The 24,723-nt window shown below is 34.6% G+C and overlaps 1 protein-coding gene across 1 annotated transcript in view; it reads left to right on the top strand.

The window, feature by feature from the left end:
- Positions 1-24,723, top strand: part of LOC115876956 (activin receptor type-2A) — a 30,447-nt gene that overhangs the window by 3,294 nt on the left and 2,430 nt on the right. Inside the window, exons 6-10 of the mRNA XM_030893001.1 lie at positions 10,787-11,009; positions 18,798-18,999; positions 20,466-20,580; positions 20,646-20,786; positions 24,323-24,522. Coding sequence (XP_030748861.1) covers positions 10,787-11,009; positions 18,798-18,999; positions 20,466-20,580; positions 20,646-20,786; positions 24,323-24,502 — 861 coding nt within the window. The 3' untranslated portion in view covers positions 24,503-24,522. The remainder of the gene's footprint in view (positions 1-10,786; positions 11,010-18,797; positions 19,000-20,465; positions 20,581-20,645; positions 20,787-24,322; positions 24,523-24,723) is intronic.

Raw genomic sequence — 24,723 nt, forward strand, 5'->3', positions numbered from 1 at the left:
TTTAATACATTTGATTTTTCATTAAACTGTCTATATCACTGTTTTACATGTTAAAATCCAGGCCATGCAGTTTCGATGACCAGATTAGTATATTAGCGCGACACTTGAAATTGTTAATGATGTGGAGTTTCATCTCTGGCAAAACAAAACACTAATTCATTACAATACACCAAAACATTTTACTTTTGCACTGAACGCGCGCAAGTATGGTGTTTTGGTGTATTGTGATGATTTAGTATTTTATTTTGCTGTTGTAACACCAAAGGTTCCAATCTCTGGGCCCAAATTCTGTAACTTTGACATAAAAACGTTAAGCTTTCAAAGCGGTGAGCGAAAGTATGCGATTAGCGGAACGCCAAGCAGCCGATTTTGGTATTCTCGTTGCCGTGCGAATCGATTTTTGGGTTCCGTACCCAAAGGGTAAAAATGGGAACCCTATTATTAAGACTTCGCTATCCGTCCGTCGGTCACAAAGGTCTATCTTATGAACTGTTATAGCTAGACAGTTGAAATTTTTACAGATAATGTATCTATGTTGCCGCTATAACAACAAATACTAAAAACAGAATTAGATAAATGTTTATAAATAAAAAAGTACTGTAGTGGCAGGTTCGAATCCTAGTCAAAGTTTTTTAATTTTTACATATTGTCAAGAAAAATGGCGCATCCGCCAGAAATTAAAAATGTATTACTGGTTGCCTGCACAACCGCAACGTATCCGCCAGAAATTAAAAGACTTTTTCAGGCGCCATCTTTTAGTCAAGTCGAGAAGTAAGGGAATCAGACAATAGAATTGTCTGGTATGAAGAAGTACGCTTTCCGAGAATTGGGAAATTTCGAGAAGCAGTCAATAGAGTATATAAGCGGAGCCATCGACAACTGAGACAGTTTTGAAATTTGAATATACCGCGTGGACATTGAAAATCGGACAATTTGGTGAAGGAATCTTATAAATAGTTAGTTTGTTGTGTGTTATAAGTTAGTAATTGTGTATAAAGTGAGAAAATAAATTCGTTAAGTATTTTATCGTGAGTTTAAATTAGTGGACCCACGGAATCCGTAACAATTGGTGTCAGAGTGTGATTCAAGAGGATTTTAAGAAGAAATTAAGTGGATTGGACGATTTTTACACCGAATTTGGGAATTTTTATGGTTGGTACGAGACAGCAAGCGAAGAAAATGGAGGAAGTAAGCAAATTATTGGGCGATTTTATGGAGAATATGAGAAGAGAAAAGGCAGAAGAACAAGAGAGGCTGAGAAAAGAAAAAGCAGAAGAGCAAGAAAGACTCCGTAAAGAACGAGAAGAAGAGCGAGCCCGACTAGAAAAAGAGAAAGAAGAGGAACAAGACCATCTACAGAAAATACTTATGGAAAATCAAGAGAAAATGTTAGAAGGTTTAGAAGCCCGTCAAAAGAAAGAGAAACAGGAAGAACAGGACCGGCTTGAAAAAATTTTCCAAGATTTGAAAATTCAACGACAACAAGACAAAGAAGAAGAACAGGACCGGCTTGAGAAAATTTTAGGCAATTTAGAAATTCGTCAGAAGAATGAATGGAGGGAAATTTTAGAAGATATAGAAACGCGCCGCCAGAAAGAAAGACAAGAAGATCAGGACCGTTTAAGAAAACTTTAGAAAATCAAGAAATTCGACTTCAGAAAAGCTTGGGGGAACAGCAACAAGCAATGTTGGAAGAACGTTGCCAGGAACAGCAGAACCACTTCCAAGAAGCCGTAGAAGATCTGGAGGAGCGCCTTCAGCAGAAGATAGAAAAGTTGGAGATGGACCTACAGAAGACCAAGGTACAAGTAAGGACACCTGGCGTTCCGGGAACTGCGAACCTTAAAGCCCCGACCTACGATGGACAAACGACATGGACGATGTACCACCGCCAGTTTGAAGCAGCGGCTGCTGCCAATGGATGGACTGACCAGGAGAAAGCAGCGGCACTTGTCATCGCGCTGCGTGGCCCTGCCCTGGAACTCCTGCAAACTATTCCTGCAGCCCAACAGCAGGAATACCAAACTTTGGTCGCTGCACTGGACAGAAGATATGGCGACCAACATCGACGCCAACTTTCCAGGCAAGCGGATCAAGTACGCCTGCAGACCTCCGGAGAGAGTCTGCAGGAATTTAGGAAGCAGACTTACGTCGCCTGGTACACTTAGCGTATCCAGAAGCACCGGAAGGATTTAGGGAGGAACTCGCTGCTCAGTGCTTTATCAGCGGACTGAGGGACAACGAATTACAGAGGGCGCTGCAAATATCCCGATTTTCTACCAGCAGCGAAGCACTGATCAGGGCGCTGGAAATCGAAGCTGCTTTTAGCGCCATCCCTAGACCGAAGATAAGATCGGTAGCGGTCGAGGAACAGCCCGAAAACACTCACAGAGGTTTGGAGGAGATGTGTAAGAAAGTCGACAAACTATGTGAGCTACTAATAAACAAGGGAGTCAGCAACACCCAGACAGAAAACCAGAGAAGATTCCAGGACATAAGGTGCTTTAGAGGTGGCAGGAATGGCCACATTAAACGGTATTGCCGCGTTCAAATGCGATCCCGTTCACCATCCAGAGAACGTAGGCACCAGGAAAACTAAAATCAGTCAATACTAAGGGGCGAGTATTGACTGGGGAGAACAGAGCCCCAAGGATTTTTTCCATTAGAAATCTAGGAAGAACCGCTGACAGTTTGGTGATCGACGGGAAAGTCAATGGAAAGGGAATCCGAATGACAGTGGACACTGGCGCTATGGTTTCGTTGGTGCGGGCTAACTCAGTGCAAGGATTGAAGCTGGTGCCTCTGAGAAGAAGAGTGTGTTTACGTACAGTTACGGGGGAAATGGCCGTTGTACGGAGAGGCTATCGTCGAACTGAAGTTAGGAAATTTGAAGTTCCAGCATAGCGTTTTAGTGGCAGATATTGAAGATGACTTCATCTTGGGCATGGATGTGATTCGTCAACATGGATTTTCGTTCGATCACCAGAGAAATATCTTAAATATTGGAAATGAAGAGTTCATGTTATCTCCAGACGAGGACCAGGAAGAATGGATGTAAGATCAGCGGAAACTGTGGTGATACCTGGTAATACCGAGAAGATCGTATTCGGTAAAGTGGAGAAAATCGCTGGGTGCTGTGTTGGACTGGTACAAAGTGTCGACAAGAAACAAGATAGGTACTTAGTAGGAAAATCATTGGTGAACACCGACAAGAATATACCGATCAGAGTTGCGAATGTTTTCCCGAATTGTGTCAAGATTCAAAAAGGTGACAAGATAGCCATCTGCGAACCTGTAAGAAGTGTCAACCCGATGTGATCAGTGCCGTCAGCTGTTACACAAATGACATCCAAAGAAACACTAAAACATCTAGAGCAGCCATGGGATCACCTAACATCTGAGGAGAAACAGAAGGCTAAGGAGTTCCTGTTTAGGCATGGCAGTATTTTTGAAAAGAACAACAGTGGAAGAACAGATTTTGTGAAGCACCGGATTAAAACTGGTCATGCCCAGCCTATTCGACAACGTCCTAGAAGGGTGCCCCTTTCCAAACAACAAGAAATGGAGACCATGGTAGATAAGATGCTAGAAGATGGAGTTATCGAAGAATCATCGAGTCCATGGTCATCTCCTGTTGTTTTGGTGACGAAGAAAGATGGTAGTACACGATTCTGCGTGATTATAGGAAGCTCAATGACGTCACTAAGAAAGATAGCTACCCACTGCCACGTATAGATGACACATTAACAACTCTAGCAGGTTCAGTGCTGGTTCTCCACTCTCGACTTAAAGAGTGGATACTGGCAAGTTGGTCTGGACGAGGACGATAAAGAAAAGACGGCTTTTTTCTACAGGAAACGGACTATACCAATTCAAGGTCATGCCGTTTGGATTATGCAATGCTCCAGCCACTTTCGAACGTCTCATGGAGGTGGTGTTAAGAGGATTAACTTGGAAAACGTGCTTGGTTTACCTCGACGATGTATTGGTTATGGGAAGAACTTTTGAGGAGCATTTGCGAAATTTAGAAGAAGTCTTTGGCCGCATACGGAATGCTCACCTGTACTTGAACCCGAAGAAGTGTAGCTTATTCCAGCGACAAGTGGAATTCTTGGGTCATGTAGTCTCGGCAGACGGAATTTACACCGACCAGAAGAAAATCGCTGCGATCAAGGATTGGCCTAAACCTCGCGACAAACATGAACTTAGAAGTTTTCTGGGTTTATGCACCTATTACAGAAGATTTGTCAAGGGATTTGCCAATATAGCTGCACCCTTACATAGACTTACAGGTGATGAAGTCGGCTACGAATGGAACACCGATTGTGATGTAGCCTTTGAAGACTTAAGGCGGCTTTATGTTCAAGTCCTATTCTAGCCTACCCGCAACAACAAGGGAGGTATATCCTGGATACCGACGCCAGCAATATCGGCATAGGTGCAGTGCTATCACAAGTGCAAGATGGCGAAGAACGAGTGATAGAATATTACAGTCGAGTTCTATCCAAACCAGAAAGGAATTACTGCGTTACCCGGAAGGAGCTGCTAGCAATTGTGAAGGCAGTTGATCATTTTCATAAATACCTGTATGGCCAAGAATTTTTAATTAGGACAGATCATGCGGCTCTCAAATGGCTTATGGAGATGAAACAACCTGAAGGCCAAATAGCACGATGGCTCGAGAAGCTCCAGCAGTATCACTTTACCATCCAACATCGTGCTGGGAAGATGCATGGTAACGCAGACGGTTTATCCAGAAGACCCTGTCAAACCGATTGTAAGCACTGCTGTAAAACGGAACAACGTGAAGGCACTGTCATGATAAGGAGTTTTAAGCTTGGAGCTGATGAACAGTGGACGACGGCACAGTTGAGGAAAGACCAAATGGAAGATCCAGACATCGGAGCAATACTAGGGCTCAAGGAAGGTAACGGCGAGAGACCACCGTGGCAGGATATTGCGGACAGAGGGCTAGTTTTCAAAGCTCTCTGGGCTCAGTGGAATTCACTGGTTATTGAGAATGGATTGTTAAAGCGCACGTGGGAAAGTGCGGATGGCAGGACAGTAACAACTCAGTTACTGGTACCAAGGAAGAAAGTTACCCAGGTATTGGAAGAAATTCACGGTGGTAAAACTGGAGCCCATCTTGGGGTAAACAAGACCTTGAGCAAGCTGAGAGATCGTTTTTACTGGGTGGATTATTGCGAAGATGTCAAGAAATGGTGTCGACAATGTAAACTTGTGCAGCCAGCCAAGGACCAAGCACTCGCTCTAGGGGAAAAATGAAACAATATAACGTTGGACTGCCATTCGAAAGAATCGCTGTTGACATTGCAGGCCCATTCCCTGAAACGCACAAGGGCAACAAGTACGTTTTAGTAGCGATGGATTATTTCAGTAAATGGCCAGAAGTTTTTGCCATTCCAAACCAAGAAGCATCGACTGTAGCTGAAGTATTGGTCAATAATGTCTTCAGTAGATTTGGAATTCCCTTAGAGCTTCACACTGACCAAGGAAGGAACTTCGAGTCAAGACTGTTCCAGAAGATGTGTGATCTGCTTGGTATTCACAAGACTAGGACAACAGCTTTACATCCGCAGTCTGATGGGATGGTCGAAAGATTCAATAAGACCATTGAAGAACACCTCTCGAAAATGGTGGCCGAACATCAAAGAGATTGGGATCAACACATACCGCTGTTCCTAATGGCGTATAGAAGTGCAGTTCACAACACCACCGGACTTTCACCATCGAAGATTTTATTTGGTCGAGAATTACGGTTGCCTTGTGACTTGGTGTTCGGATCACCAGACGACGGCACCACAAATGTAGAGGACTACGCGGATGAACTGAAGGAAAGGTTAATGGAAATTCATAAGGCCGTAAGAAGTAAGATTACGCTAGCCAGTGACCGGATGAAAGCTCGTTACGACCTCAGAGCCAATTCTACGGGATTTCAACAGGACGATATGGTATGGTTATATAACCCACAGCGCAAGAAAGGGAGGTCCCCAAAGTTAACTCCAGCATGGGAAGGTCCTTATACAGTCATCAAGAGGATAAATGATGTTGTGTACCGGATTCAACGCAGCCCTAGAAGTAAGATGAAAGTAGTTCATCTGGATCGATTGAAGAGATACCAGACAGGAAACCTTGATCGGGACGATCAAATTTGAGAAGGGGGCAATGTCAAGAAAAATGGCGCATCCGCCAGAAATTTAAAAATGTATTACTGGTTGCCTGCACAACCGCAACGTATCCGCCAGAAATTAAAAAGACTTTTTCAGGCGCCATCTTTTAGTCAAGTCGAGAAGTAAGGGAATCAGACAATAGAATTGTCTGGTATGAAGAAGTACGCTTTCCGAGAATTGGGAAATTTCGAGAAGCAGTCAATAGAGTATATAAGCCGGAGCCATCGACAACTGAGACAGTTTTTGAAATTTGAATATACCGCGTGGAAATTGAAAATCGGACAATTTGGTGAAGGAATCTTATAAATAGTTAGTTTGTTGTGTGTTATAAGTTAGTAATTGTGTATAAAGTGAGAAAATAAATTCGTTAAGTATTTTATCGTGAGTTTAAATTAGTGGACCCACGGAATCCGTAACAATATTTATTTTTACTTTTTATATATTTATTATTGATTAATACAATTTTTAGTAATGTGTTTCTTCATTTTTTTTTAAATTACTTATACGCGCATTCAAAATTTCAGCTAAATCGGAAAAAAAGTTTGTAATAATATAGTGTCTAATGTTGTATAGATAATGAATGGTGCGGAACTCTTCGTTCGCGAGTCCGACTCGCACTTGACCAATTTTTGGATGCGCGTATGATGCACGTTGAGTACATATTGACAGCATCGAAATTTCGCAGGTATCTAATAGTTAACATATACAAACTAAAATATATAGGAAACTGAAATGATACCGTCTGTCGGAGAATTCAGTGGCGCCATGCATCGGGTCGTTACACAACTTATGATACAATTTTATTTTATTTTACAGGAAACTTTACATTTTAATTACAGGTAACTATATTGTTGTGTCGACTCTAGCGCCATCTATTATCAATTTTTGGAACGTAATTTATTTTTTTTTGTACAGAAAATAGATTATTTTTCTTCTATTTCCTATTTTTTAATAAGAATAAGTTACTCTAAATGCGACATCGCTCCATTATATCGTATTGTTCTCAAACAGGTGACGTTTCATTTAGAATTAACTTATCCTCATCAAAAAATATGAAATAGATAGAAAAAACAGCTATAGTTAATAAAATAAAAATAATTAACTGTGGATATGTTGAATAATTATTATTAGTAATAACTTTATTAAAAAAAGTAAATAATACAAATTATACAATAAATAAAATTTCTTCTTCAGACGAAGGCTCGCACGGCACTGCTATACTTAACTTGTTCATATAAATACAATAATAATTATAAATCAATACAATAGCATTAAATAATATAAAATACAACTAACAAAGTTTTGTCGCGAACTTATTCGAAGCGCGGCGAAAAAATGTGAATTGGATCAATGGTATCTATGTATAAAAATGCAGACCAACGGATTAAAGCGAAGTAACGCGAAGAATCAAAATACATGCAATTAATCCAATGACATTTTGGCGCTTCGCAAAAGTTTAAAGCATGATGAGCACTTGAGCGAAGCGCGCCGAAGCCGAAACCATGCGAAGCACTGTTTTTCGCACGCGATGGATAATTAAAGTTGTTTTAACCTGACCTTTTTAATTTTAGAAATATTATCTATGTGACGATTTGATAAAAACATTGGATTCATAACGTTAATATAAAAATGCCTTTTATCTACATTTTTCCTCAATTTCCACCCAGGTGTTGTCTCGTCTGAATTCATTATGATAATTTGGATTCTCAACATAACTCTTTGTAGCTCTGTATAATCATAATGAATGTTTCATCATCCTTGATCTCAGTAATTAAACTGAATTCACAGGTTGTACGATTCCTTGGCTATGCTTGAGATCTGAAATAAATAAATATGTATAATTATGTGATACATCAAAAAAACCTCGAGTATGGTTTATAGGAGGTAAAAATTAAAAATTGATGCCGTTGAAGGGCTCTAAAATCTCAACAGAAATTGGCTATGAACTTTTTATCTTAGTCTTTAAGTTAACACAAGCATTATTTTTCATAAGAAATAATTATGGTGTTTATATGCCTTTTAAAAAAATAAGCAGGATTCAAAAACAATTGCTAATAAAGCAAATTTACATTTTTGAGCTCCATTTATTATATTTTTTAATTATTACCTAACTTGGTTGTAAACAACTGCCTGGGTTAAATTCTTAAAAGAGGTCTTACAAGAGACAGATCTTATACCTCACTCACAAAAACTGCATTATCTGCACTCTGGAAGATTCCTAATTTGGGTTTTCTGATCCTTTCTCTAAAATGATAGATACAATTTAAAAAATCTAAAACGATAATTTTAATAAACCAAATTCAGTTTGGATTCGTAATACATATTTAACATTTTTAATAAACTTTGGAATATCCAATAATTGAATCACTCTCTGCCAAATTAAAGTAGCCAGTGCCATAACTTGTTTATTTACAGCTCAATTAACATATTTTCTGTTATAAAGTTGATATGATATTTTTTTAAAAATAATGTTCATCTTCATTACTGAATATTTTGTGACATTAATTTGGCCTACAGTGTAGGTACCTACCCTTTTCAGTTACTGCTTTTATCTCAGGTAACAGTACATGTCTAATACCAACGAGAGAGTGGTCCACCAACAAGTTCTACAATGTTTGTCTTTAAACAAATGTTTGTCTTTAAATACAGGGTTTGTACCTGGATCGACATCACTGGACCAAATTACCAGTAGGTTGATCATCTAAAAGATTATTTTAATTTTATTAGATCAAAATATCTGAAAACGTTCTTTATTTAACTAAATGCATATACTTACCCATATGAACTGGTGTATATAAAAACTTTAGAATTAACTTCTAAACCTCTTTTTATTCCAGGTACGATCTTGATTACAAAAATGTAAATCACAAACTCTATAAATCTTTTAAATATCTTGCTGTGTTGTATTTTCCATTTTAAGGTTTCGCACTTGATATCACTTTTGAAATAATGTAGGATCGTTCTTCTAGAATGTATGTCTTTTGGAAAACAAATCTGGCATCGGAACAATATACTTATGAAAGGGTTTACGGCCTGATTCCATCATTGTTTTTAATAAAAAGTTTAAATAACCACTAAAATTCCAGTAAAACTTTTTTCGATTTTTGACGGTACATATTATTTGATTAGAACGTGTTAGAACTGACTTGATTTGATTTGAACCATGGTACAAAGAATACAAGGTATGATCGATAGCGGCTCCAATTTCGTTTAGTTCGCGCATACCACCTGTGACGTCACTAGGAAAATAATGAATAAATAAAAAATAAAGAAAGTTGACAGGAGATCTGCATTTTTGAGGTTATGGTTAAGAATTGTTTATTTTTAAGACTTTTTAGTCTTTATCTATGGAAAAGTAACCACAAGAGGAATTGTTACATCATTTAAAAAATGTTGGGAAGTTTATTGTTTCCCATCGAAAAGTAGAAAATGCCAATGCAGATGAACGTATTGTAATTGTGATAGAAGTAATTCCAAGGGTGAAGATTATAATTAGTGGAAGTAATACCAAGGGTGGAGTTTATTATAATTCGTGACCTGTGCTTCTTTTTATATGTAGATGTTTCTGGTTTTGAGAATAAATCGGTTGAATGACACCCAAAATTTAAAGGAAGTATTTGCATACCCAGAATATGCCCATCAAGGGTTATATTGCTCAAATTTCCTTTAATGGTAGGCAATTATTCAATGCAAATTAACTTTTTAAGTGACTGAAATATTATATAGTTTACAATATGGTATATCACTAAAAATATATTACTTTTAGGTACAATTAGGGCCCGATACATTTCAAAAAGTAGAATATTATTTTATATTAAATGAGGTATTGTACTAACAATCAATTTATATTAATAACGGAGATTAAAAAATAACAGAATAAATAGTTCTTTTTTTTTATACTACAAAAATAAACTATAGAATACAACAGTATTTAAAAAAATAAATAAAAAGTGATGTTCCGGCCGAGATTCGAACTCCGGTCTCTCGCTTCCTAGCCCGACTCCTTATGCACTGCTCCACAGTAACTTGCTTAGCGATAATTCAATGACGGTATATAAACAAAAAAAAACAGGTTTATAACAATATCTTAACGATTTGAACTGGCGCGCGGAGCGTGCTGACCAATAGCGCCTGTTATCACCTGTGACGTAGCGACCAACCTGCGCAATATCATACCTTGTATTCTTTGTACCATATTTGAACTGCCTAAATATTTTCGCCTTAAGCGCGACCGGTGGTTTTTTTTTTCCACAATAAAATTGGTTGAAAAAATACTTTTCAACCAAACAAAAAAAAAAGAAACACAATTTCTCTTCTCCCCCAGCATATTTAAAATCTGTAAGGTCAATAGAATGTAAGTATATAAATTTTTTTTTATATAGTCCAAAAATAGCCGAAAACCATATATGCAACTGTTACCGATTTTAGACCCGTGGTTCTCTATTCCAATGTCAACGTAACAAATAATTGAATTCTTTGTTTGAAAAACTTCTTGAAATCAAAATTCTTGAAATAAGATTTGTTGGACATTATTCACACCAAAATTTTGATGATTATTATTGATTTTGTTTCATCCATGCCGTTTTTAATTCTAGGACAAACAATCTTGGCAAACTGAACAAGAAATATTTAAGATACCTTTTATGGCCCATTCAAATATCCTTCACTACATAGGTGTTGAAAAGAGAGGTGATAACTTGCAAGCTGAGTTTTGGTTAATTACAGCTTACCACGAAAAGGGTTCTCTTTGTGATTATCTAAAATGCCATACATTAACTTGGAGTGAATTATGCCAAATCGCAGAGAGTATGGCAAGAGGTATGTATTATTTTTATATATAATATTTTGATTTTCATTTTTGCCACTCAACTATTTGCTAGATATTTTGAGTTTAATATTAGATTTTACATTTTATCGCCTTTGATTTATGGAAGACAATTTGTGCATTATGAGCTTTAATTTTTTCAAAATAAAGGCAAAGAAAAAAAAAAGTAAATGTGCGAAGTAAAGGAAAAAATCAAACCCTTGAAAAGGTCATAGTAAAAAAATTATACAAAAAAATCTTTTTTTTTGCAAGTACTTGTACGAATTTTTTCACATATATTCATATACACCCTGTGTAATATATGTTATGAGTAATGATATGTTTCTATTCTTGTATTACTACTTGTCAAAAAATAATTGGCTTATGGCAGTTTCCGTGAATTTTACTATTTCAGTAGCGTATCTATATTTTTGTTATTAAATATTGATTTAAATAATTTATAATTCATTATCCTATAGGCTTAGTGTATTCTCCGCCAGTGCTCGGAGAATATTGTAAACAACCGGTATATATGTTACAGTAAAAGTTAGAAATCAGTGATTGTTAACAATTACTAGTAAAAGCGCACATTCACTGATTTGCGAAGACTACGCCAGTAAAAGTTCAACATCTATTTTTGAAACCAACTTTTACTAGTGAATGCTAGCATTCCCTGGACGATAGCAGTGAGTTTGAAAGAATCAGTTAGCGCTGTTGCCACATTTTGTAAAATATAAAGATAAATAAGGATAAGTGGAATAATAGGCAATATAAGGATAACATTAAATTGGGCTAAACGTTGGCAACGTTGACAGACATTTGGCGTAAATTCGCTTTGTTTTTTGTGGTTATGTATAATTGTTTTGTTATCGTTGTAAAAACTGCTGTGCAGTATTTTCCCTATGGAAAAAATTTTCCGTGAAAAATTAAGGTAAACTAGACACTCGCATTAATGTATTAGTTAGTAGTGGGAACTATCGAATGAATACTATCGAAACATTCGATAGTTGCAATTCATTCGAATAATTCGATAGCTAGTAAGAAAACATTCGTGGAAAACTATTCGAATAAAAATTATCGAATAGATGCGTCATCTGCCTTGAAATATTGTATTCTAGTAATTCGGCAGCAAAAACCATTCATTTATAAAATTCATTCATATATGAAATTCATTTATTCGTCAGGATCGATTATAATAAAATATTAACTGGATTTTAGTTGTCGCCCGGCGAGGTTTCTTTCCGAGAAACCCGACAGCGGTCGGTGGCAATGCTGAAAGAAGCCGGCATCTGATTTTTTGCGGAGTCATATAAAGATAAGGACATATTATTTTTTTTTAGGTGTTAGTATTTACACAGAAAATACATTATGAAGGGCGCTGTTGCCATATATTGGTATTAGTTGATATTAGCAAAGTATATTATTGTTTGGCTTTAGTTAGTTAGGGATAGTATGTCTATATATTTTGCATTTTTTTTATTAATATTCTGTTGTTACACTGCAATAACACTTGTTATTTTGGATGTAGGAAAATGATTTTTAATGTTTTTAAGCAGACTGGTTTAATAAAAATAATAATAACAGTTTTGTTATACCTATTAACAACAAAATTTAAAATAATTTAATATAAATATTTTTTTTTACGTAGTAGCAAAATATAAACAACAAATTAGATGTCAAAATTATTTATATTAGATCCTATTTAAAAATAATACAGTCTTTAAATTTTTTGGCAACGTTGGTTTATTAAATAATAATAATTACTGAACTAATTTGTTATATTAACAACAACTTTAAAATCATGAAATATAAACATTTATTAATTTTCTAAGCATGCAGAGTAATGGAAGGAAAATATAAATAAAAAATTAGAAATCAAAATTATTTATATTAGGTACCTACTTTATATTACTATTTAAAAATAATATTTACTTTTACTGGCATTTACTTTAAAAAATAAATGAAATATTTCTTCGCAAAAAACTACATGTAAGAGAATTAGCATAAACAAAATACAAACATCGCGAACTTTTTTTTTAAATTGGCACGTGTAAAACTTTCCATTTAATTTTCTCACCCCACAGTTTGAGTCCCATTTACTTAACCACATTACTTAAATATGATTATTAAGTTCAACTAATTCATATTATTAAAACATCTAAAATACAAATATGTATTTTTAAAATTAATTCCAAGTTCATCTCATCTCTCTTAAAAATTGCTACTTCTCAAAATTTCCCATTAAAAAATAGACCATATACCATATAAAATAAAATAATTGAAAGATCGAGCTACGGAAAATCACACAAATTTTCGGAAAAATTTTGACACCTGCATACGCACACAATCGTCAATTAAAATAAACTACTATTTTAGTATTTTAAATATTTTAATAAACGCAAAAATAGCACAGTATTTATAAAGCGAAGTTATAAAAATTTAGAAGAACTAATAATGCACTGACGCACACAAAAATCAAACGAATACTAAATTTCATTTATCAAAAGCATTCGATAGTCGTGGCTCCGATAACCATTTAATCGCACGGCGAGGTTGTCACATATGCTTTAGTATACAAATGAATGAATGATTTTATTCGAATAAAACCATTCGATAGTTGAAATCATTCATTCAGTAACCATTCCATAGTCTAATTCATTCGATAGTTCCCATCGCTAGTATTAGTGCTTGTTTTTCATTTTTGCAATATAATGAAGTCATAGTCAAAGTTAAGCATGTAAGAGAAAAAGATATTTTAAGGAACCTAGCGACTATGAACGTTTTGATATGCTTGAAGTAGCGGGTTTGAAAAGACGAATAACTCCCGTTCAAGAAAATTCGGGCATAGTTTATTTTGTCCACGATGAAGAACTTCATTAAAAAACCTTGTACCAATAAGTAATCTTATGTTTATGAATATTGAATGTTTTTTTAATTGTTTTGTATGCTTTAAAATGTTTATTATGTTTTCACTTTTAATATTTAGAAGGCCATGTCGTTATTTTCTATAATTTTTAATAAATATAGTAAAGAAGGAAATTGTAATTTTAAGATATGTGGATCACCTTGAATATTGAGGTGATCCAATATTCTTAAAAGTTTGATTTGTTCTAACTTCCATCGCCATCCTTCCTCACCACACTCGCCCTGTGCAATAGAATAACTTTTACTGGCAACTAGTAAGTAAATGTAAGTAATTGTTACTTTCACTAATGAATGTTAGAAATTACTAGGAAAAATCGACAAATATCTTTAAAATACCACATTCACTGGTCCAATGCGTAATTGTTAGCATTTCCTAGTGAATGTTAACAATCACTGAATTTCCGACTTTTACTGTAACATATACAAATACACGGATTTAAAATCATTAATATACCATTAATATTGCAAATTATAATTTATCCTCTCATAGTATATGCCTGTTTAATTTTTTGATTATGTAAACCAACGGGCACTTTGTTTACTCACTTGTTCCGTCGAGCTGCTTGAATCCATTTTTGCTTTTGATCAAATCGCTGTAAAGTTGTGAAGCTATAAAATGTTGTTTAGGAACGGGAACAAGGAATGTTGTTGTCGTTGAATATCCGGGAAAGTTGATTGCACCTATCAAGCACGGAATTACGCGCTCCTTTACATATTAACATTTTTGCCTCCTTTACATGTTAACAGTTTTATTAACATTTGAAATGGTCACAACACAATAAACGATGCCCAGTTCATTATAACCCAAATTAAAAGTTATTTTTCACTTAATTTTTACTATGCCCGAAGCGGTAATCATACAAGCCTCGTACCTGAGTGTTTTATAGTTCAATATCTGCACTATTAAAAACAAAAATAATTAAGTATTATGACAAAGTCACGATTTTAATATTATTTTAATGCGATCATCATCGGAACTGCGTGAAATTCAGAGCGAAAACTTCTCATTTCTGCCGTAACGAGCGCTGCGGTCGGAATTTTTAAACTCAACTGAAATGCAGGACCAAGCCTATATATTTTTATGGAAAACATATTTTTTTATTTAGTTTTAATTGTTATTAACGTTTTTTTTATACTGACTCTGTCTTGGATCCTGTCCCTCCCACCCATCCTTATCTACTCTAAAACCTAAGTGGGTACGCATATTCAGCGGTAAGTGTCGAACGAGATCGGTCAAGTACTGCCGAGAGGGTAGATCGATGCCCTCTATAAACATCCGGGCTATAGAAATCCATTGGCGATTACAAATTCACGAGAACAAAAGATATGAGAGTCCAAAACGGGTATAAGGTGAGTGCCCACTATCCTTAATATTTCCTTTTTGATGACCACATTCTCCTAGTTTTAAACCACGCCTATTTAGGGTGACTCACGGCGATGGTACCTTAAAGGGAGAACCACTGAGGGACTTTTTGAAAATTTTGCATAAATGCACCTGTTTCATCTAACTGAAATTATCAGCGTTACAGTGTTGCTGGATCATTTGAAAAGTTTGTTATTATGTATTATCTTTGTTATTTTAAATGAAACACACAGTATATTCTTACATTTTTGGAAACTACTTTCATATCTCATAATTTTTCTATTGTATTAATCTATACCTATCTCTAATAGTTTTCGAGATAACAAATAAAAATAAAAAAAATAAGTATTAATAAATACATGAAAATGAATAACCACTGGTAAAATCATGAATTGAACATTTTTAAAGTTGACATTTGGGTTATAATCTGAGGTTATAACGAAAGTCGATATATTTGATCTCTCTGTTTATATCAACCGATTAGATACATTATACAGGGAGAGCAAAAAAAAAGCTTTGTTATTTCAAATTCAACCCCTTGCATATTTTTTAACAAATCAAAATACTACTAAAATTGCTTTTCTTCGATATATCACGTTCCTATACCTAAACCTTCAGGTTTTCCAAGTAGAGATATTTAAAAATTAATAATTCTAATGTTACAGTTTCATTTCAAGACTTTCGTTACCATGACAATTTTAGAAATTTAGAAATTAAGTAAAGTCTAATAGTCTAAGAGCTAGCAACGTTTTCGAGAAAGTAGTTTAAGAAAGCTGGCTCTTTGATATATCTTGTACTATGCTTTTTCGAACAGCATGCGGCCCATCTGGCTGCCGATACTAGGGAATACAATCCCGCACCAAAATCTCAATCCCGCAAACCCGCGGGATTAAAGCAATCAATCCCGCGGATCCGCAAAATTGCGGGACTGTAAACAATAGTCATACATTTGGTCCTAAATGGTACAAAAGGCATTGTACATTTTGCATAGGCCCACAATATATTGATATAGCGAGTATCTTAATCTAACTGTACAGAAATTTGGACCGATTTATAAAGGGTGTTCAAAAAATATATTTAATATTAAATAAACTTAAAATTTATTATAATTTATCTACTTATTTTATAAATAAAAATATTATTCTGATGTTGAAGTTTTTTTAACTTGTGTTAGTTATCTGCTTTTAGATACACTCTATATCAATAACTTTTTGACATATGCAGAATGTACAAAGCTTTTTGTACCACTTAGGACCATACGTATGACTAAAAATGCATATTTTTCGAAAAAAAAATCAATTTTCCTTAAAACAAAAAAATTTAAAAACCGGTCAAATTGTTTTTTCTAATTTCAATGCAGATTAGTCGTACTTGGTAAAAATTTCGATTTTTTAAAACTCGTAAATTTGCGGTAAAAAAGATTCTTGACCAAAATTTCACTCTCTTATAAAACACCCTGTATACGAGAATTCGCTAAATATATTTTCGAAAACCACCTAGCATCTTAATCACAATAGATGCATCTAAAACCTGGTCCAAACCGCATCCCAAATATCTTTTTTTTTTATCTTTTTTAGGTCAAGAGATATTCAACTTTAAATTTACCCTAAAATTTTGCTTCTCCCGATAATTATGTCCGGCAGTTTATTTGACGAAGTCGTCCACAAGTACTAGTTAAACGGGTCCCCCAGGTTCCGAGCGTCGACTCATCGGCCCGGAACGAAGGGGTTTGACCTTGATCGAGATCGATTCGGTTACCCAGTAGTAATGTGTCAATCCCGCGGATCCCGCGCGTAAATCCCGCAACTTCGATCCCGCGGAATCTCAGAGGGCCGATACTAGCCGATACCCGTTGCGTTCACTACTGCGCATCGGTAGTAGATTCTATATTTTTTTATTTAGTCCGTTAAATTCTAGTTTTGAATATAAATCGAATAAGTCTTCATAGCGCAGCGCGTAGAGTTTCCGACTACGAACCGAGAATTCAGAGTTCGAGACCGGGTCAGGGCAAAAAGTTTTTTATTTTATTTTCGTTTATATTCTGATAGTAAAGTATTAACTATTTGTTTTTTTTTTGAAACACCAGAATTATTTAATACTTTACTATCAGAATATAAACGAAAATAAAATAAAAAAGTTTTTGCCCTGACCCGGTCTCGAATTCTGACTCCTCGCTTGATAGGGGGAACCCCTACGCGCTGAGCTATGGAAACTCGGGCTGTTTATATTCAATACTATTTAAAGGACTAATAACAATATAGGATCTTCTTTCAATGCGCAGTAGGGAACGCAACGTTTACCGGTAGCCAGACGGGCCGCATGCTGTTCCAGAGAGGCGAACGATATATTAAAGAGCCAGCTTTCTTAAAATGCTTGTTTTCCCGACGTTGCTAGCTCTAGTACTATAATTGATCCATATTATAAAGTTTGAATATTTGTGTGACTATTTGTCATGGTAACGATTTTCTTTAAACGTAACTAAGATTATAATAGACTGATTATCTTTTAAATTACTTTACAGAAAAAACCAGAAGCTGGTAATAATTTTTTTTAAACGTCACAAAAGTATTATTTTTGCGACATGATTGACAATATAAAAAAGTAATTTTAACGCCTAGGCATAAAAGTAAAGCACTTTTACGCCTAAGCATAAAAGTACGAAAATATATTATTAAACTGACATAAAGTGTCAAATTTAACGACCATAACCATAGTTTCTCGATATATAATTACATACGAGTTATGGCTTTTAAATCTTTTATTATTTGGCACGTTTGAAATTATTTAAAAACCTATTTGTGGCGTTTGAAAAAAATAGCATGTTCTATTCGGAGTAAAAATGACTGTGTTTAAAGAAGTGTCATTTTTACTCCTAATAAAACAATATACTATTTTTGATCTCCCTGTTTGATATCCAATCGGTTTATTTTGGTTTATTTAGACAGATAGAATATGTCGATTTTCCTTAACGTACAGGTAATCCAAATTTCAGCTTTCAGCTTTTAATATGCTGAATTTATGATTTAACCAATGCTTATTCAATATCATGATATTGTCAATTTCACAAATGTTTTCTTTACCTCGAAAACTGTTACACTTAGATATAGATTAATATAATAGAAAAATTATGGTATATGAAAATTTCGAAAAATGTAATAATATGCCAGGTGTTCCATTTAAAATAATAACTATGCCATGATAACCACTTTTAGTACGAAGCGGCACTTTAACGCTTAAAATAATTTACAGATGGAGGAGGGGCCTTTATGAAAATATCCAAATTTAAAAAAAATCCTATTACCGCTTCTCCATCAACATTTTACGTACCATGGCTGTGAATCACCCTGTATACTCGCCCTTAACACTCCACAAAACATGATTAGCAACAAAAAATTTAACTCAGGCATAATTACACCTTATCGCAATGTTGCCAATTTGGTTGATATACTCTTAACTTAGTCTTTTTATTAAATTACTTTCTATCTAAATTTTGAAAAATATTCGTTTCTTCCAGGTTTAATGCATTTACATGACTCGATACCGGGAAAAACACCTAACGAACCTTCGAAGCCGGCAATTGCACATCGCGATTTTAAAAGCAAGAATGTTCTGTTGAAAAACGACATGACGGCTTGTATTGCTGATTTCGGTCTAGCTATTATATTCGAAGCTGGAAAATCTTGTGGAGACACTCATGGTCAAGTTGGCACCCGCAGGTATGTTAAACTTACATTTTCTGACCAGTTCTATTTTTTAGGTAAAAAGTTCATAATATAACATATAAATATGTGTTCTAAAATGGCCTCGTTTTTTATATACAGGGTTGTCTCAAAGTTTTAAGAAAAACATCGTTTTTTTTCTACTATGTTCAAAGCCACTCCAGATACTTTTATAAAATTTAGCACACGTCTTTTCACCATTAAGGAGTGTTTTTCGACAAAAAATATTTTCTGATATTTTTCAGTGTCGTTTACACCTGAAACTATTCTAGACACTGGTTTTTAAATATTTTTTATACATATTTTGGGGTAAATTAATTTATAGATATAGTTTGCCTTAATAACAAAATTTTAATTTTAAAGATATAACAAAAATCGGACCATTTGGTTAAAACATTTCAATATTTGATTTTTCAAGAAACTATACCGAGTGTATTAAGTTTTAAGAAATTATACCGAGTGCGTCTCAAAAGTGGCCCACCCCTATAACTTTTCTATTTTTTTTTTCAGATAAAAAAACGGGATTTGGTATGTTAGTATATGACATAAATTAGTATTGATTGACGTGTTCAATTGATTTTTGTCATTTCTTGTTTCACCGGAAATGACTACAACTTTTGATTTTTAAATTACACTCTCGGTATTTTTTTACTTTATTCAATAGAAAATGACACTCTGAATAGAATCACATATAATATTTGAACTTTTAATTTTCACTTAAGAAAATTCGTATTTTAAATTTCAATCTAGAGTGATTGAAATTTAAAATACAATTGATTAAAAACACTAATTTTTAATCAAGGAGCTTTGGAAAAATAGATTTGTTTGCCTAAATTTTTTCGTGTCTTGTCCTGGAGAGTTAAAAATCAAATCACATTTTCAATCATATCTCAATTTTTCAAATGGAACAAGAGTGGCTCATTAGCATATTTGGAAAAAGCATTTTGATATTTTGAGCCAAATTGTCGTTATGAACAGCATGTTAAAATTTCAAATAAACCATATCTGAAAATATCAAAAGTTGATATGATAAACAATTGACATATGGTATGTCATTCTATTCAGAGTGTACTTTTCTATCGAATAAAGTAAAAAATACCGACGGTGTCATTTAAAAATTAAAACTTGTAGTCATTTCCGATGAAACAGGTAGGTAGTGACCAAAAACAATTGAATACGTTAATTAATAATTAATCCTAATTTATGTTATATACTAGCATACACCAAATCTCGTTTTTTTATCTGAAAAATATAAAAAAGTTATTTTTTCCAAAGGTTAGCTACTTTTGAGACGCTCCCGGTATATTAAATTTTATTATTCTATAGGTTTTCGTTTTTGAGAAAGTAATAATTCTTTAATGATAGGTTTGTAAAGTTTGGTATCTCTAAATTATAAAAACTATTTTATTATTCTATACTTTTTACTTTTAAAATATTAAATAAATTTATATATTTTTTCAAAGATATATGGCGCCCGAAGTATTAGAAGGTGCTATCAATTTCACGCCAGACGCCTTCTTGAGGATTGACATGTACGCTTGCGGTCTTGTTCTTTGGGAATTGGTTTCTAGGTGTAAGGTATGCAAAATCGGCAATTTTAATTGTATCAATTTGTATTGATGCGCCATTTTTTTTTGCTAAAGGCTCAAGATGGTCCCATCCCAGAATATCGTCTGCCATTTGAAGAGGAAGTTGGACCCCATCCAACATTGGAAGATATGCAAGAAAGCGTGGTACAGAATAAAGTCAGGCCGCGTATACAGGAACATTGGAGAAATCATCCGGTAAGTAGGATATTTTATGAATTAATAAAATTTATTTTTTGTACTATTTTGACTTCATTACAAATTACCACTATGTATAAAGTGCGTCTACTGGATCTGTGTCTATGAGAGGAATGCGGACAAAAAACATTTAAATAAACAGCAATATATTTTATAAAACGCTACCCAAATAGAAGCGGGAGGAATTGACGAGTACGTCACCACGTGGAATTGACGAGTACGCCTCGCAAAACACTCATTTCATTGGCTACTTGCAAATTTGTCGAATTTTTATTGATGGGACGCGTCGCGTCGTCTAATTTTGTATGAGAAACATCTAGAGAATATTGTTTCCCCCCTTACGGATGCCCCGTAGCTACAGAACGGATAGATGTACTGTACTAATACCACAGATTATAAACTTATCGTGAAAAGCATTGTTTTTCGTGGTTCCAATTTTCGGAGTCGCACACTAGTTAGGTTACTAGTTTGCACACATAACACGCCCATTTATGGCCTCTAAAATTGTGCACAACGCCTGACCAGCCCATTTATTACGCTGTTTAAACGCGAGTTTATTTTTGCCCACAGGAAATTTTACTTGTTTGCTCGTCGTCATAAAAAACAATTTTCTTACCACGAATTAGGGATAAGATTTTTATCTGTATACATATAGTATACCTAATCTGTGCTAATACTAATACATACACGTTTGGCAAAGCTACTGTTAGTAATAGGAGATTCTCAATGCGATAAAAAAAGATGACACGACTGCAGTCTACCCTGCAATGTAACAAAGACAGATAACTCTGTTTTCCCTTCCACTGATTAGAAGAAGTGACACGATGAGTGAGAAGATCGCTTCTGTGAGAGGGGGCGCGACCACAGGCGTCTCATTCGCGTAGACTGTGAAACTTCGACAAAAGAAAAAATTCCGGAAAAAAACTTAGTAATGAGTGGCAGAACAGGGTTGCCAGCTTTGTTAGATAGTAAATATATTTCTTCCCTAACAACAAAACAAAACAACGCTTTATTGTACAAAAACCAAAACGGCTTCATCGACAAAGCACTCACAAAACAAACAAAAGCACAAAAAAAATACAAACAACAAAAAATACACAATACAAATAATACAATTCAAAAAAAGTCATTAAAATAACAAAAAGAATGTACATGGACAATTGCAGAACTGTACGCAGTAAATAGATATAATTTTAGAGTTATAAAATATTAAATACTTAACCTTTGACCAGTGTGTGAGATGATCAAAATTGTTCATAATTAAACATCAACAAAAAAGTCGTTTACCGTCTCTCCAGTAAGTATGATTTTAAATGCGGGAAAGAATGAAAGCGACTTGATATTCAAAGGCAGATGATTGTACATTTTTTTGCCATTGTACAGTATTGAACCTTTAACTAGTTCTGAGCTCGGGGTTGGCAGATAAAGATCGTGCTCCGCATTCCTAAGTGGATAGTTATGAGATGGCCTTTCGGGAATAGCAGATATGTGCTTGCGGATTAAGCAAACGGATTAAAAAATGAATAAAGAAGGAAGAGTCAGTATTTTGAAATTTTTAAAGAAATTCTGGCAGTGAGTTCTACTGTTCAGTCCCAATAAATATCGAACGGCTATCTTGAAGTCTGAAAATACGATCAAATTTGGTTGCGCAGCAAGTACCCCAGAACGGAAGGGCATGACGAAGATGTGACTCAAAAAGGGCATAATAGGCTATTCTAGAGGTTGAGAAGTTAAGTTCCTTAGAAACTGATCTTAGCGCAAAACAGACAGCGCTTAGTTTCTTTGATAGAGCTTCGATGTGAAAGTCCCATTTTAACGAGTTGTCTACAACAAGTCCTAAGAATTTCACAGAGTCCACGAGGTCAATAGTCAATAAACAAATATTAGAAATAGCTAGGTATAATATGAATTAATATCAAAAAATCTTATTAACTTAAATAATATTAATATATTAATAAAAACATTTAAAACTAACAAGTAGGGGTATCAGTCACTTTTTGCCTTTGTACAAAGTTGGTTAACTCATATCTGTTAACATAGCTGTTAACTCTCAACTCTCTTTTTATTAATATACTTTTTAGACAGAAGAAGCACACTAATATTTGTCCATATTTACTTTGTTTTTTAACTTAGATTTTGTTCTTTGTTTATTTTTTTGGGGGAGAAATGTGGGTTCAATTTTAGTAAATGAATGAGACAAAATATTTTCTAAATATATCATCTTAGGAAATTCTGGCAATACAGCACATAATCAAGGATAATAAGAATTTTTGAGAATGTCTCCGTAATTCTGCGAAGTGTTTACGACGCGATAGTCGCTTAAGTTTTAGTCCAAATGTGTCAAATTTTTAAGTGCTTTTATTGTAAAGACTAAAGACGCAGTTGAACATATCGCTAGACTTTTGTTTAAATCGGTAGATCGGTAGCTTACAGACGAAAGCGGTAGACCTGGCAACTCTGTGATGGACTGAGGCGCTGGCGCGACGCGGAGGCGCGGAGAGAGAAATAATATTAATGGCGATAAAGGGCAGGTAGATGGGCAGAGGCGGGCCTATTTCCAAAATTTGTTGTCTTATTGGAGTTTGTCTAACTCGACAGTCGTAGTCGAAGTGGAAACGGGGAAGTTGTTGTCCATCTCTGTTAAGCTTTACTTTTATAAGCGTTTTTTTTTACTTTTTATAGGCGTTTCATTCCAATGCATGTAATTCCTATGCCTAGATATCAAGTTACCAATCCTGTATATCGCGTTGGCAAGTTATGGGTTGGTATACAGGTTGTTAATTTGTTCATCACTCGCGGCATGAGCTTTATGGTTGAAATATGGCAACCTCGACCCGCTCGTCGATAGACGACGCGACGGGACGAGTCGGCAAAAAAATCAATAATGCATGCGTTCTCAATAGGCAGTGTTGCCATTCTGTTCCCCTATAAGTAACTGTCGAGTTAACAACCTGTATACAAGTGTGGAAGTGAATCTCTTGGGGATCTAAAAGCCGGAGAGAGAAAAATGCTACGGTGTGCTATTGCAGCGTTGCCACATTTATCGGTGACACAGATACGCTTTTCCTTGTCTACTGGAGTAAACTTACTGTCAAAAGACGGTTATTTCTACAAGGTTTTTTTTGAAGGATAACTTGATAAAATCATTAGATATGTTTCTGGGCATCTGAATTGAGATAAGAATATCATTAGGATGTTATAAGAATATCTATATTATATATAGTAATATAATAATAATAAGAATTGGTAATTTCATAACTCTACTTTTTAACACATAACACGAGATAACTCAAAGACCACTTTAGATATTGAAACTTCCTTTTTGATATTGGCTATCGGTCTTCATCATGATGTTTAGATGAGGAAAATTTAAATTAACTTGTTTTTTTTTTAATTATAAAAATTAAAAAAATGCCTCCTAAGTGTATGGTAATTTTTCACAGTTCGAATTTAAATAATTTCTTGGTTAATTTTGTGTATTGGATAACCGTTAATCTTTTTGTTTGTTTTTATTAGAATCGATTTCTTGTTTATAGGGTTTAGAGGCAATATGCGACACAATGGAAGAATGCTGGGATCACGATACAGAAGCGCGTCTTTCTGCTTCGTGCGTCATGGAGCGTATTATGGTACAAACCAGATATCAAGCCTCGATGCTTAATTGGAAAATCGAAAATGAATCACCACTAAACCCATTAAAGGAAGATGATGATTAATGAGGAAATTAATTATGAAAGTAAGTACTTCAGGTTACTGATTATTGCAACTATTATGAATGATTAACAAAATATTTTTTTAAATATTTTGTTAATTTTTAAAAATTATTATTTTTCTCTATTTAAATGTCAAACTAGGCCTATAAAGATATAGTATATAGTAAGTATTTTAAAAAATATGCATTTTTAACAAATCGCTGTAACTTTTTTGTTATGGAAAA

The sequence above is a fragment of the Sitophilus oryzae genome, unplaced genomic scaffold (assembly GCF_002938485.1).
Source record: "Sitophilus oryzae breed Bouriz unplaced genomic scaffold, Soryzae_2.0 scaffold_1441_pilon_pilon, whole genome shotgun sequence".
In the NCBI taxonomy this organism is placed as follows: domain Eukaryota; kingdom Metazoa; phylum Arthropoda; class Insecta; order Coleoptera; family Curculionidae; genus Sitophilus; species Sitophilus oryzae.